Source organism: Callionymus lyra, chromosome 18, assembly GCF_982586985.1.
Source record: "Callionymus lyra chromosome 18, fCalLyr1.hap1.1, whole genome shotgun sequence".
Lineage (NCBI taxonomy): Eukaryota > Metazoa > Chordata > Actinopteri > Syngnathiformes > Callionymidae > Callionymus > Callionymus lyra.
Genome location: NC_141835.1, coordinates 5,682,437 through 5,697,397, shown reverse-complemented (window position 1 = coordinate 5,697,397; position 14,961 = coordinate 5,682,437). Strand labels below are relative to the sequence as shown.

The window sequence follows — 14,961 nt, the reverse complement described above, 5'->3', positions numbered from 1 at the left end:
ATCCATCCATCCATCCATCCATCCATCCATCCATCCATCCATCCATCCATCCATCCATCCATCCATCCATCCATCCATCCATCCATCCATCCATCCATCCATCCATCCATCCATCCATCCATCCATCCATCCATCCATCCATCCATCCATCCATCCATCCATCCATCCATCCATCCATCCATCCATCCATCCATCCATCCATCCATCCATCCATCCATCCATCCATCCATCCATCCATCCATCCATCCATCCATCCATCCATCCATCCATCCATCCATCCATCCATCCATCCATCCATCCATCCATCCATCCATCCATCCATCCATCCATCCATCCATCAATCCATCCAGCAAATTCCTTCAAAAATACTTTTCATTTTCAATCTTTGAATCAATTTTTTCGGCACCTGAATGCACCTCAATTTTTTAAAGATTGAATAGCAACGAACTTCCTGGATTATACTTTCATTTTATTTAGCTTTTGTTTTTACCATATGACACCAATAATAACGAACATATACACATATATTGTTTATTTACGTTCAAAATAATTCCTGCTTTTCGATTTCCATTGGTATTGACGAGCGACTGGTGGTGAATTGAAGTGACATCATTGATTGTGCTGAAGGACGCGAGGCTCGCCTCAGGTTGTTGACATGTGATCACATGTGTGTAAGGACGTCGCACCTGTATCCACCTGAGCCGTGGAGACCCTCAGACAGACGCGGGTTCAGGTAATCTTGGGCGTCCATGAACGTAGCTGTAGTGAGGAGGAAGGCAAACACACGTGTCACTGTTTCACATCAAAGTTTTACATCCTTCAATTATTTATGTTCGAATTACAATCTGACTGCTGATGTGAACCATGACCTCCACGCATGTGTTTGACCTTCATCTCGGCTCGGCTCAGTGATCGTCTGCAGACGAGTGACTTTATATTTCCCACCGATCGTTCCCTCGTCACGTCCACGACTCGATCCCTGAGCTTTAAGGAGACGTTCCCGCTAGCATAGCTCTCTGTCGCTGCGAGAGGTCAGGGGTCACCGTGCTTGGGTAGTGAGGCAGTAGATTAGGGGTTCACTGGTTCGCTGGTATGTTTGACGCTGCTGCTTTAGACGTAGATGACGGTGTGTAGTTCGCTTGGATGTAGATTCAATGTGGCTTTTCATGTCTGTTTATTCACAGTTGTACTTGACATATTTAGAGTATAAATATTTCATACATACATATAAATGAATGGCTGAAAATTGATCTTATTTACAGCAAAGAAACTATATTTTATAAAAAGAAATCATTTATCGTATCGAGGGAATTATTTAATTTTATCATAGAAAATATGGTAAATAATTTGCATTGTGTGTATTTATAAGGATAAATACACACAATCTGTTTGGTAAAAACTCTCTTTTTATTTAAATATTTAGATTGTAAAGATTACGCACATAAACATGAAAGAATGACTGAAAATGTATCTGATTAACAGCAAGAAAATTACATTTTATAAAAAGAAATCATTTTTCTTATCAAGGGAATTATATTAGGAATGATATCATACAAAATATGGTAAATAACTTGTATCGTGTGTATTTATGAATATAAATACACAGAATCTGTCTGTACAAAACTCCTTTTGCATTGAAATATTTACATTAAGCTCCGCCCACTGAAAACGCTTAGGTTTTCTAGAGATTAAATCTTGTTGACCATAACCACACCCACTCTTCTGTGATTGGTCGAGCATTGAGGTTTGTCACTGCGTGTCATCCACCCAGTTAGTCACCACCTCCAAGGGACTCGTTGTATAAACAAAGCAGGGGCGTGATTACAGCTGGCTGGAGGAGGAGTGAAGCCATTATTACATCATAATGGACTCTCGTAACCTCTCGTTCGTCCAGATTTCAGAGTAACTTTATAAAGTAATGAGTGTAAAACATGGTCATGTTGAGAAGTTACTGCATCTTGGAGAACATTCACTACATGACACCAGAGTTGAACAATAGTTGACCTTTAACTTAGCAACAAAACTAAAAACTAAAAAAGTAAGTAGCAACTCGTACTGAAGGTCATTCCTTAATGGCGTCCGTTGATGTTTCCAGCTGGAAAGCGGGCGAGTGGAACCCTTGCTCGGTCACCTGTGGCGGAGGATCTCAGGTGCGCAGCGTGCAGTGCGTTTCCCATGATGCTTCGGGGCCGCTGGTGGTGGAGGACTCCGTCTGCGCGGCCTACGCCGAGGCTCCGCCTTCTCTGCAGACCTGCAACATGCACGGGTGCACCGGGTTCCGTGTGACCGCCTGGAGCCAGGTGAGCCTCTTGTAGTACCCGTCGGACTCACTAGGGGAGAACGGTTTTAATCCATGAGTTGTTTCGATTCTTGAATTCCCTCCGTAGTGTTCGGTGAGCTGTGGCGTGGGGCAGCAGACCCGGGAGGTCACATGTGTGGGCGCAGGTGGGATGAGGTTGGATGAAACCTCCTGCAGCACTTCACTGAGACCCCCTGCAGTCCAGCCCTGCCACTTGTCCTCCTGCCCCAGACGGATCAGCTGGCACGTCGGGGACTGGGGTCTGGTGAGCGTCATCATGAGGGGTATTTTTTCAAATCGTTAACGCTCCGATCTCAGTGCTCCAGGAGTTGTGGCTCCGGCCTGCGCGAACGTCAGGTGATCTGCGCCGACCGGGAGAGGAACCTGTACCCCGTGGATCGGTGCCACTCGCACCCCAAACCCCAGACCAGGGAGCCGTGCAACAGCCAGACGTGCTCCAGGCCTCAGGGTCGGTACTGCCGGTGAGGTGTCGAATCATGACGTCGCGTTGAACGTGTTTCTTCTCCGTCCACAGTTGATCCCAGCGTTCAGGATCCACGAGGTCACGACAACACTCACACCGTCTTCCAGCCGTTCGTCAACGACAACAGCACAGGTTTGATCTGATGGTTCATTCTGTGACAGGAACCACTTCGACGTTTGGCTTGATTCTATTTACGAGGCCCTGACGGAGGCAGAAGAAACTACACTCATAAATACTGACACCCAACTAAGATTACATTTCAACTGTAATCAAACTATTTTTCAACTGTAATCAAAATATTTTCAACTAAAATCAAACGATTTTCAACTATAATTAAACAATTTTCAACTATAATCAAACCATTTTCAATTATAATCAAACAATTTTCAACTATAATCAAACAATTTTCAACTTTAATCAAACAATTTTCAACTATAATCAAACTATTTTCAACTATAATCAAACAATTTTCAACTATAATCAAACAATTTTCAACTATAATCAAACTATTTTAAATTATAATCAAACAATTTTCAACTATAATCAAACAATTTTCAACTATAATCAAACTATTTTCAATTATAATCAAACAATTTTCAACTATAATCAAACAATTTTCAACTATAATCAAACAATTTTCAACTATAATCAAACAATTTTCAACTATAATCAAACAATTTTCAACTATAATCAAATAATTATAATCAAACAATTTTCAACTATAATCAAACAATTATAATCAAACAATTTTCAACTATAATCAAACAATTTTCAACTATAATCAAACAATTTTTAACCAAAATCAAACAATTTTCAACTATAATCAAACAATTTTTAACCAAAATCAAACAATTTTCAACTATAACCATTTTCTTTAACTATAATCAAACAATCTTAATTTGATTGAGTTCATCATGGAGACAGTTTTCATTTAAAATAATGACACCTTCTTAGATTTGTGTTGTTGTTGTGTAGACGTCTTTAGTTTCTATCATTGTCTTGGTGTTTTAACATAGATGAGTGAGAAACTGTTGCAGGTCAAGTCCTTGAATGTGTCAAATAGTAGAACTTTTGTAAAAGACAACAGAGGAGATGGTTCTAGATGGTTCTAGATGGTTCTAGATGGTTCTAGATGGTTCTAGATGGTTCTAGATGGTACTAGATGGTTCTAGAGGAGGAAACGATGACGAGTCAGCAAGTTGTCAGCAGGTTAAAAACTATTAAACGTGTTGTTACTCGTGTGATGAGGTCACGAGCTGTTGGGAAGTGAATTACAACATCTCGAGAAATAACATTTATCTCTGAGCAGCATTTAAGTTCCGTCAACATGAGGATGTTGTTTCTCTGGAACAGTCTTGGATGAGTCACGAGGGTTGATGTGTGTGAACGCTCGACAGGCGTGTGTCGACATCTCTCACCACGCCTTAGAAAACTCCACAGACTAATGATCATGACTGAACGTCTCATCCTGAAGGTCACACGTGTGACCTCCACAACACCTTCACGCTCTCATTATAAGTAAGTGAGTACTTTGTATTTATAGAGCGCTTTTCCAGACCAGGGTCACAAAGCGCTTAAACAATCAAAACAATATTCAATAAAGTATATACTTTAAAGATCAAGATAACACTGAGAACAACACAGGAGTTCCAGAAAATCAAGGAAAAGCCTGAACAAATAAAAACGTCTTAAGGTGTTTCTTAAAGGAGTCAGTAGATCATCAAGCGCAACGAGAGAGAAAGGTCGTTCCAAAGCTTAGGAGCAACAGCCTGAAAAGATTTCTCTCCTCTGGTCCTGAACCGTGTGCGTGGAACCATAAGTAGATTCTGATCCACAGACCTCAGAGCCCGAGCTGGGGTGTAAGGCTGGATCAGATCACTGATGGAAGGTCTGACCATGAATAGATCTGAAAGTAAGAACCAGAATTTTTGAGTTGATGCTGAAGAAACTGGAAGCCAGTGAAGAGTTTTAAGGATCGGAGAAATGTGAGTTCTTCTACTAGAGCGGCTCAGAATTCTGGCTGCAGAGTTCTGAATCAACTGGAGGCGAGACGATCCTTCTTGTTAAGACATGAAAACAAACTGTTACAATAGTCCAGACGAGAAGAAACAAACACATGGATTACAAGCTCCAGATCATGTTGTGACAACATTTTCCTAAGTTTAGAGATTTTTCTCAGTTGAAGGAAACAGTTTCTGGTCAGTTTTCTACAGTGTTGAACTAGAGACTTTGTCAAATACAACACCCAGGTTTCTCAGGCTCAGTTTGACAGACTGACCTAAGTCACCCAAGTACTGACTCAACCCTGGAACCTTATCATCAGGAGCAATCACCAGAGTTTCAGTTTTGCCCACATTTAGCTGCAAAGTGTTTTCACTCATTGTATGATTTCTAGCAAACAATTGACTAAGCTGTTCAGCCTCTGGGGCTCAGTTGGATCAAGAGAGCAGTAGAGCTGGATGTCATCAGCAAAAATGTGATAAGAAACATCAGGAAATCTCTGAATGATTTTAACCAGAGGAATCAAGTGCAGCAAAAACAATAAAGGACCCAAAACAGAACCTTGAGGGACTCCACACAACAGATCTGCCGATTCAGACCTCATTTGATTGGCAGATACACTAAAACTGCGCCCAGAAAGGTAAAATGAGAACCATTCTACACAGACCCAGACAGTCCCACTTCATCCCTTAGTCTTCTCAGCAGGATCTGGTGATCAACTGTGTCAAAGGCTGAGGACAGATCCAAGAGAACCAGAACAGTGTATTGACCAGAGTCAGCCGACATCATGATGTCACTGGACACTTTCAGTAAGGCTGTCTCCGTAGAGTGATGTTTACGGAAGCCAGACTGAAACTTCTCATGGATGTCGCTCTGATCCAGGAACAAAGACAGCTGCTCAGACACCACCTTCTCCAAGATCTTGGACAAGAAAGGACGTTAGAAATAGGCCTGAAATTACTGAGGTCAGTCGGGTCTAAGCCTGGCTTTTTGAGCAAAGGCTCCACAATGGCATGTTTAAATGCATTGGGAAAAACCTCTGTGGAAAGGGAGAGGTTCACCATATTGGTAACCCAGGGGCCAATTACATCAAACACTCTGATAAAAAGCCTACAAGGAAGGACGTCATCAGTGCAAGAGGAGGGTTTCATCTTGTTCACTAATGCCGAAATATCACCCAAAGATACAGCAGTGAAGGAAGACCAAGAGGAGGAGAGGGGCTCAGAGACAGTAGGGGTTCCAAACAAAGGGGGAGAGATTTTCTCTTTGATCAATTTAATTTTGTAAATGAAAAATCTCAACAATGCATTGCTGTCAGCTTCACAGAAGACAGGCGTGATTTGAGGAGCAGGAGACACGAGAGAATTAATCGTGTCAAACAACACTTTGGGGTTTTTCTTATTTGCTGCTATCAGTTTTCTGGAGTAATCAGATATGGCAGTTTCCACCATCTCATTGTAAGAAGATATCAGATCCCTGAGGTGAAGTCTGTGCACCTCAAGTTTAGGGGACTTCCAGAGACGCTCAGTCTTTCGACAAAGTCTCTTCAGACTCAGGAGATCTTCATTTGCCCAAGGGCACCGTTTTTTCTGAATTTTCAAGTTTGATTTAACAGGTGCCACTTGATCCAGTATTTCAACACAATGAGTAGAGAAACTGTGAATCAAACTGTCCACGTCTGGGCAGTCATCAAAGGAAAGAGCGTCAAACATAGCAGAAAAACTGTCTGCAGTATCAGCTGAGATGACACGCCTCTGAGACCTAACTTTCAAAGGCAAAGGTTCAGGGATGAAGTCCAGGTTAAACAAGACAAGAGAATGATCACTCAGATGGACATCATGTACAGACTTGTGACCTCGTCCACATCCTCTCCCACCAATTATCTGCTTGATTGACATGTTTTTAGCAGCATTTTGCGCTGATTAAAATACTTGTGGACCAGCGATGTGTAGCAGTGATGGTGCTCAGAGAAGTGTTTCAGGCTTGTCTTTAACATCTGTTTCAGTAACTTTTCAGCTAAAATCAAACAATTTTCAACTATAATTAAACAATTTTCAACTGTGATCAAACAATTTTCAACTATAATCAAACAATTTCCAACTAGAATCAAACAATTTTCAACTATAATCAAACAATTTTCAACTATAATCAAACAATTTTCAGCTAAAATCAAACAATTTTCAACTATAATTAAACAATTTTCAACTGTAATACAACTATTTTCAACTATAATTAACAATTTTCAACTATAATCAAACAATTTTCAACTATAATCAAACAATTTCCAACTGTAATCAAACAATTTTCAACTATAATCAAACAATTTTCAACTATAATCAAACAATTTTCAACTAAAATCAAACAATTTTCAACTATAATCAAACAATTTTCGACTTTAATCAAACAATTTTCAACTATAATCAAACAATTTTCAACTATAATCAAACAATTTCCAACTAGAATCAAACAATTTTCAACTATAATCAAACAATTTTCAACTATAATCAAACAATTTTCAACTAAAATCAAACAATTTTCAACTATAATTAAACAATTTTCAACTGTAATACAACTATTTTCAACTATAATTAACAATTTTCAACTATAATCAAACAATTTTCAACTATAATCAAACAATTTCCAACTGTAATCAAACAATTTTCAACTATAATCAAACAATTTTCAACTATAATCAAACAATTTTCAACTAAAATCAAACAATTTTCAACTATAATCAAACAATTTTCGACTTTAATCAAACAATTTTCAACTATAATCAAACAATTTTCAACTATAATTAAACAATTTTCAACTATAATCAAACAATTTTCGACTTTAATCAAACAATTTTCAACTATAATCAAACAATTTTCAACTTTAATCAAAAATTTTCGACTTTAATCAAACAATTTTCAACTATTATCAAACAATTTTCCACTAGAATCAAACAATTTTCAACTATAATCAAACTATAACATAAACATAACATAACATAAACTGTAAAAAACAATGAAACGATCATAACATTAATTTCCACAATAGTTTTGAATTAATTGGTTAATATTTGATTTTCTCCAGAAAAAAGACACTCAAACGACGACTAACAAAGATAATAAATGTATTTTCAGGTCAACAGCTGGACCTGGTCCTGAACGACCCGAGCGTCCAGCTTCACTGCAGCCAGTCCACACACGGCTGCTGCCCGGACGCACACACCTCAGCGGGGGGGCCTCAGGGTCAGGGTTGTCCATGGACCCCGCCCCCTACTGGAGCCCCGACGTCCTGCAGTCAGAGCGGCTTCGGCTGCTGCGTGGACGGAGTGACGGCGGCTCAGGGCTGGAACCACGAGGGCTGCCCTGAACATGTGGCTCCGACTGTGAGGATCCTTTTCTCTTCGTCAGTGTTATTTAGCTCTTTACCTACAATTAATGGAGGAAACATTTGATATATTTACTAAAATATGGCTATTTTCAAACAATTTTCAACTATAATCAAACAATTTTCAACTAAAATCAAACAATTTTCAGCTTTAATCAAACAATTTTCAACTATAATCAAACAATTTTCAACTAAAATCAAACAATTTTCAGCTTTAATCAAACAATTTTCAACTATAATCAAACAATTTTCAACTGTAATCAAACTATTTTCAACTATAATCAAACTATTTTCAACTATAATCAAACTATTTTCAACTATAATCAAACTATTTTCAACTATAATCAAAATATTTTCAACTGTAATCAAACTATTTTCAACTATAATCAAACTATTTTCAACTATAATCAAACAATTTTCAACTATAATCAAACAATTTTCAACTATAATCAAACAATTTTCAACTTTAATCAAACAATTTTCAACTATAATCAAACAATTTTCAACTATAATCAAACAATTTTCAACTTTAATCAAACTATTTTCAACTATAATTAAACAATTTTCAACTTTAATCAAACAATTTTCAACTGTAATCAAACTATTTTCAACTATAATTAAACAATTTTCAACTTTAATCAAACAATTTTCAACTTTAATCAAACTATTTTCAACTATAATCAAACAATTTTCAACTATAATCAAACTATTTTCAACTATAATCAAGCTATTTTCAACTATAATCAAACAATTTTCAACTATAATCAAACAATTTTCAACTTTAATCAAACTATTTTCAACTATAATTAAACAATTTTCAACTTTAATCAAACAATTTTCAACTATAATCAAACAATTTCCAACTATAATCAAACAATTTTCAACTATAATCAAACAATTTTCAATTTTAATCAAACAATTTTCAACTATAATCAAACAATTTTCAACTTTAATCAAACAATTTTCAACTTTAATCAAACAATTTTCAATTTTAATCAAACAATTTTCAACTATAATCAAACAATTTTCAACTATAATCAAACTATTTTCAACTATAATCAAACTATTTTCAACTAAAATCAAACTATTTTCAATAAAAAACTCACTGTTATGTAAAAAAAAAGCTCAGGAAAATATAATTTATCTTGGAAAAAACTTCATATTTGAACAGATTTACAACAATAAAATAAAAAACAAAAGCAGGTAACGCGTGTAAAAGTCTAGTAGTTTGTAGGTTTTAGTGTAAAAACACATTTTTCTCCACCGTCCACTCAGGTCGCTCCGATTCTTCCCGCCGAGAACTCGCTTCAGTGTCGAACCACCACCTTCGGCTGCTGCTACGACCGTTCCACGCCAGCAGGGGGCCCCGCCGGCGAGGGCTGCCCCGCCCCCCCCCACCACAGTAAGACCTCCAGAAAGAAGAAGAAAAAGAAAAGTTTTAAAAACGTTTCCTCCTCCCTGCAGTCGCTCGCTCGCCCTGCTCGCTGCCGCGCGCCGCCGGCTCCTGCGCCCGCTGGACCCCTCGCTACCACCACGACCTCCTGACCGGCGGCTGCGCCCACTTCTGGTTCGGCGGTTGCCACGGAAACAGCAACAACTTCCTGTCAAGGGCGGAGTGCGAGCAAGCGTGCGGGGAGCCAGCCCCGCCCACAGGCAGGTCGCTGCCGCCGCCGCCACCAGGTGGCGCCGGAACGGACGTGTCACGCAACATGGGGAGGATCTTCACGGTGGGGGGGGGCTCCAGACCCTCGGGCCGACAGGCCACCAGCGCCGCCTCGCACGCACGCCACGGCCGAGAGTATTTACTTAGTCGACGACCGGCGTCCGCTGCTCAGCACAGCGGCCCGGCGGCGAGGTAAGACACGCCCGGGGGTCAAAGTTCAAACCTCATGTAAAACCTCATTTTTGTTTTTTACTCTTTTTAGTTTTTTTAACCACTTAAAAATGGTGATATTTTGCATCACAAGCTGAGTTTTTCAAGAGGAAATAGCGACCCTTCAAAATAAGAGCCTGCATTATAAGTTTCTAGTACATGGAAAATAATTGTATAATTAAAAGGCGTGAAAGAATGTGTAAAATAAGAAAAGAAATGCGATAAAAGTGACGTATTTGATACAAAATAAAATCAGAATATTTTTTAATATTATTTTGAAATTAGTATCTACAATTTTCAATGAAAACACAAAAAATCTGGTTCAAAATAAACAAAAATAAAAGAATAATAAAGTTGAATCGACACGTAAACATGTTTTAACAAAAACAAACAGGTCAGTTTTAAAGCTAACATCTACTTCCTGTCACCGTGTCTGTCCTTCCTGTCTGTTGTAAAAACACACTTCCTCTGGTGACGCTTCTGGGACTCTCCTGTGTGTGTGTGTGTGTGTGTGTGTGTGTGTGTGTCGTCTACCTCGGTGTGTTAATAAAGTTCACTGTGATGCTTCATCTGTCGTCGTCTCTGTCCTTCATTCGGTGTTTTTTTCTCATTCTGGGATCTTTGTCGCGTCAAACGTATCATTTCCTGGTGTTTTTTTTCCGTCTTCTTGATGTTGAATGTTGTGTTTTGATGCTTTTCAGTGACGCTGTGTGAAGTTATTCTCTTTATTTTAGTGCTTAAAATGACACTTAAAATACATGAAACGCATGATGTTTCAATAGAATGATAATAAGAACTTTATTATTAAATAATCATGTATTTGTTGTTTGTACTCGTATAATAAGTTCATGTTAAACTTAAGTGTTACACAAATTAGGATTTATTAACTTTAAAATTATATGAATTTGTGTGTGTCCGTGTGTGGGTGTGTGTGTGTGTGTGTGTGTGTAAGTGTGTGTGTGCATGTGTGTGTGTGTGTGTGTGCATGTGTGTGTGCATGTGTGCGTGTGTGTGTGTGTGTGTGTGTGTGTGTGTGTGTGTGTGTGTGTAAGTGTGTGTGTGCATGTGTGCGTGTGTGTGTGTGTGTGTGTGAGAGAGTAAGGGTCCATGTGTGTGTGTGTGTGCGGGTGTGGGTGTGTGAGTAAGGGTCAATATGTGTGTGTGTGAGAGAGTAAGGGTCCATGTGTGTGTGTGTGTGTGAGTAAGTGTCCATATATGTGTGTGTGTGTGAGTAAGGGTCCATATGTGTGTGAGAGTAAGGGTCCATATGTGTGTGTGTGCGTGTGAGTAAGGGTCCATATATGTGTGTGTGTGTGAGTAAGGGTCCATATATGTGTGTGTGTGTGAGTAAGTGTCCATATATGTGTGTGTGTGTGAGTAAGGGTCCATATGTGTGTGTGTGCGTGAGAGAGTAAGGGTCCATATGTGTGTGTGTGTGTGATTAAGGGTCCATGTGTGTGTGTGATTAAGGGACCGTGTGTGTGTGTGAGAGTAAGGGTCCATATGTGTGTGTGTGTGTGAGTAAGGGTCCATATATGTGTGTGTGTGTGAGTAAGGGTCCATATGTGTGTGTGTGTGTGAGAGTAAGGGTCCATATTTGTGTGTGTGTGTGAGTAAGGGTCCATATATGTGTGTGTGTGTGAGTAAGTGTCCATATATGTGTGTGTGTGTGAGTAAGTGTCCATATATGTGTGTGTGTGTGAGTAAGGGTCCATATGTGTGTGTGTGCGTGAGAGAGTAAGGGTCCATATGTGTGTGTGTGTGATTAAGGGTCCATGTGTGTGTGTGATTAAGGGACCGTGTGTGTGTGTGAGAGTAAGGGTCCATATGTGTGTGTGTGTGTGAGAGAGTAAGGGTCCATATGTGTGTGTGTGCGTGAGAGAGTAAGGGTACATATGTGTGTGTGTGTGTGAGTAAGGGTCCATATGTGTGTGTGTGCGTGATTAAGGGTCCATGTGTGTGTGTGATTAAGGGACCGTGTGTGTGTGTGAGAGTAAGGGTCCATATGTGTGTGTGTGTGTGAGAGTAAGGGTCCATATGTGTGTGTGTGATTAAGGATCCGTGTGTGTGTGTGTGTGTGTGTGATTAAGGGTCCATGTGTGCGTGTGTGTGTGTGATTAAGGATCCGTGTGTGTGTGTGTGTGTGTGTGTGTGATTAAGGGTCCATGTGTGCGTGTGTGTGTGTGTATGTATGTGTGTGTGAGTAAGGGTCTGTGTGTGTGATTAAGGGTCCATGTGTGTGTGTGTGTGTGTGTGTGAGTAAGGGTCCATATGTGTGTGTGTTTGGACTGTGTGAGTTTTGGTCCGTGTGTGAGTGCAAATGTTTGACTGTGTGTGTGTTAGTGTGCGTCTGTTTGTGTCCACATCATGTTGTGTGTGTTTGACTGTGTGCATGTGTGTGTCTGACTGAGTGTGTGTGAGTGAGTGAGAGTGTGTGTGTCTCTGACTGTGTGTTTCTGACTGTTTGTGGGTCTGTGTGTTCTTGTGTCTGACCGTGAGAGTGTGGGTCTACGTGTGATGCACGTGTGTGTGTTCCTGGCTCGACAAAACGTCTTAAATATAATGCAGTGGACGACTGACCCCTCAGTGAAGGGTTTAGGGCGAGGTCAAAGGTCAAAGGTGAACATTCAGGTCACACATACGGAAAAAGAATGACGGTCCATCATTGACGAGAAGGTCTTGGTGACGGACGGATGTTTCCTTCTGTCGTCAGCTTCACCTTGACCGGGGTCACCATCGACAAGACGGACCCGGACCGCGTGGAGGCTCTGGCGGGTCAGACGGCGGTGCTGCCGTGCCGGGTCAGTCCTCCGCCGTCCTCCACCCTCACCGTGGAGTGGAGGAAGGACGGCGTCGCCCTGTCCGACCACAGGTGGGCCGTGAACTCATCACCTGCCGACCAGGTGTCGCTCACGGGTTCCAATCCCTTCCTCAGGTACCATCACCAGCCCAACGGATCCTTGCTCGCCGGCCCTCTGAGCAAGTCGGACTCGGGATGGTTCCTGTGCGTGGCGTCGCGAGAGCGAGAGCGAGACCATCGTTACATCTACCTGTCGGTCACAGGTGAGTCTCATCGTCTCCAGAGGAAGACGTTACATAAACGTTTCTGTCACCGAAGGATCCGTATTTATATCTGACGACCAAAGTGTAGTTTAATAAATGATTCAATGAATCAGTCAAAATTACAATTTTATTACGATATTAATTTATATTTCTTTGCTTAAATTCCATAAAAATACATTTAAATTAATTAAAAAAAACTTATTAAAAAATTATACTTGTATGTTGTAGTATATAAACACCACATCACTGTATCCTCTCGTCCTCAGTCGTAACTGCTTTCATTTGTTTTCAAACCAAAATATGTCCAAACATCAGCTTTAAAAACTGCTGGACTCACTGTATCCTCTCGTCCTCAGTCGTAACTGCTTTCATTTGTTTCCAAACCAAAATATGTCCAAACATCAGCTTTAAAAGCTGCTGGACTCACTGTATCCTCTCGTCCTCAGTCGTAACTGCTGTCATTTGTTTTCAAACCAAAATATGTCCAAACATCAGCTTTAAAAGATGCTAGAGTCACTGTATCCTCTCGTCCTCAGTTGTAACTGCTGTCATTTGTTTTCAAACCAAAATATGTCCAAACATCAGCTTTAAAAGCTGCTGGAGTCTTTGTATCCTCTCGTCCTCAGTTGTAACTGCTTTCATTTGTTTTCAAACCAAAATATGTCCAAACATCAGCTTTAAAAGCTGCTGGAGTCACTGTATCCTCTCGTCCTCAGTTGTAACTGCTTTCATTTGTTTTTTAAACCATAATATATGTCCAAATATCAGCTTTAAAAGCTGCTGGACTCACTGTATCCTCTCGTCCTCAGTTGTAACTGCTTTCATTTGTTTTCAAACCAAAATATGTCCAAACATCAGCTTTAAAAGCTGCTGGAGTCACTGTATCCTCTCGTCCTCAGTTGTAACTGCTTTCATTTGTTTTCACACCAAAATATGTCCAAACATCAGCTTTAAAAGCTGCTGGAGTCACTGTATCCTCTCGTCCTCAGTTGTAACTGCTTTCATTTGTTTTCACACCAAAATATGTCCAAACATCAGCTTTAAAAGCTGCTGGAGTCACTGTATCCTCTCGTCCTCAGTTGTAACTGCTTTCATTTGTTTTTTAAACCATAATATATGTCCAAATATCAGCTTTAAAAGCTGCTGGACTCACTGTATCCTCTCGTCCTCAGTTGTAACTGCTTTCATTTGTTTTCAAACCAAAATATGTCCAAACATCAGCTTTAAAAGCTGCTGGAGTCACTGTATCCTCTCGTCCTCAGTTGTAACTGCTTTCATTTGTTTTTAAACCCAAATATGTCCTAATATCATGATGACTGCTGCCATCTAGTGGCGGAAAGTTGATTTGAAACACAAAAATGATCAAACTCCATGAATATTTGCAGGTAAATTGTTAATAAAAATACAATTATATTATTTTATACACATTTCATTAAAGTATAAACCATAAAAGAACTATGGTAACACATCATATCCAGACCGCCGCTACATCTACCTGTCGGTCAGGTGAGTCTCATGGTCTCCAGAGGAAAAACATTAAATAAGTGTTTCTGTCACCGAAGGATCCCGGCGACCCGACGACCCTTCACACCCGGGCCCCGTCGACGGTCCCGACGCCAGGTGAGAGTCCAGACCCGTGATCACGACCCCGAGCTGACGCCGACTCGTCTCAGGTTCAGCATCGAGCGCTCGGGTCCGTCTCACCTGGACCTGCGATCGGGTCAGACGGCCCGACTGACCTGCGCCGTCCTGCCGCCCGCCGCCCGCCGCGGCGTCCACGTCCACTGGACCAAAGACGGTCGCACCATCGGGGACGCCAGGTGAGTCGCGCCTCACGTCCTCCACGTCCGTCCGTGAACCTGT

At 40.5% G+C, this 14,961-nt stretch overlaps 1 protein-coding gene across 2 annotated transcripts in view; it reads left to right on the top strand.

The window, feature by feature from the left end:
• paplna (papilin a, proteoglycan-like sulfated glycoprotein) overlaps positions 1 to 14,961 on the top strand; it is a 31,651-nt gene that overhangs the window by 12,739 nt on the left and 3,951 nt on the right. For both annotated transcript variants that reach the window (XM_087779560.1, XM_087779559.1), the window contains exons 12-22: positions 2,096 to 2,300; positions 2,388 to 2,564; positions 2,618 to 2,768; positions 2,835 to 2,915; positions 7,913 to 8,160; positions 9,438 to 9,564; positions 9,627 to 10,017; positions 12,749 to 12,907; positions 12,971 to 13,098; positions 14,661 to 14,718; positions 14,772 to 14,918. In XM_087779560.1, coding sequence (XP_087635686.1) covers positions 2,096 to 2,300; positions 2,388 to 2,564; positions 2,618 to 2,768; positions 2,835 to 2,915; positions 7,913 to 8,160; positions 9,438 to 9,564; positions 9,627 to 10,017; positions 12,749 to 12,907; positions 12,971 to 13,098; positions 14,661 to 14,718; positions 14,772 to 14,918 — 1,872 coding nt within the window. The remainder of the gene's footprint in view (positions 1 to 2,095; positions 2,301 to 2,387; positions 2,565 to 2,617; positions 2,769 to 2,834; positions 2,916 to 7,912; positions 8,161 to 9,437; positions 9,565 to 9,626; positions 10,018 to 12,748; positions 12,908 to 12,970; positions 13,099 to 14,660; positions 14,719 to 14,771; positions 14,919 to 14,961) is intronic.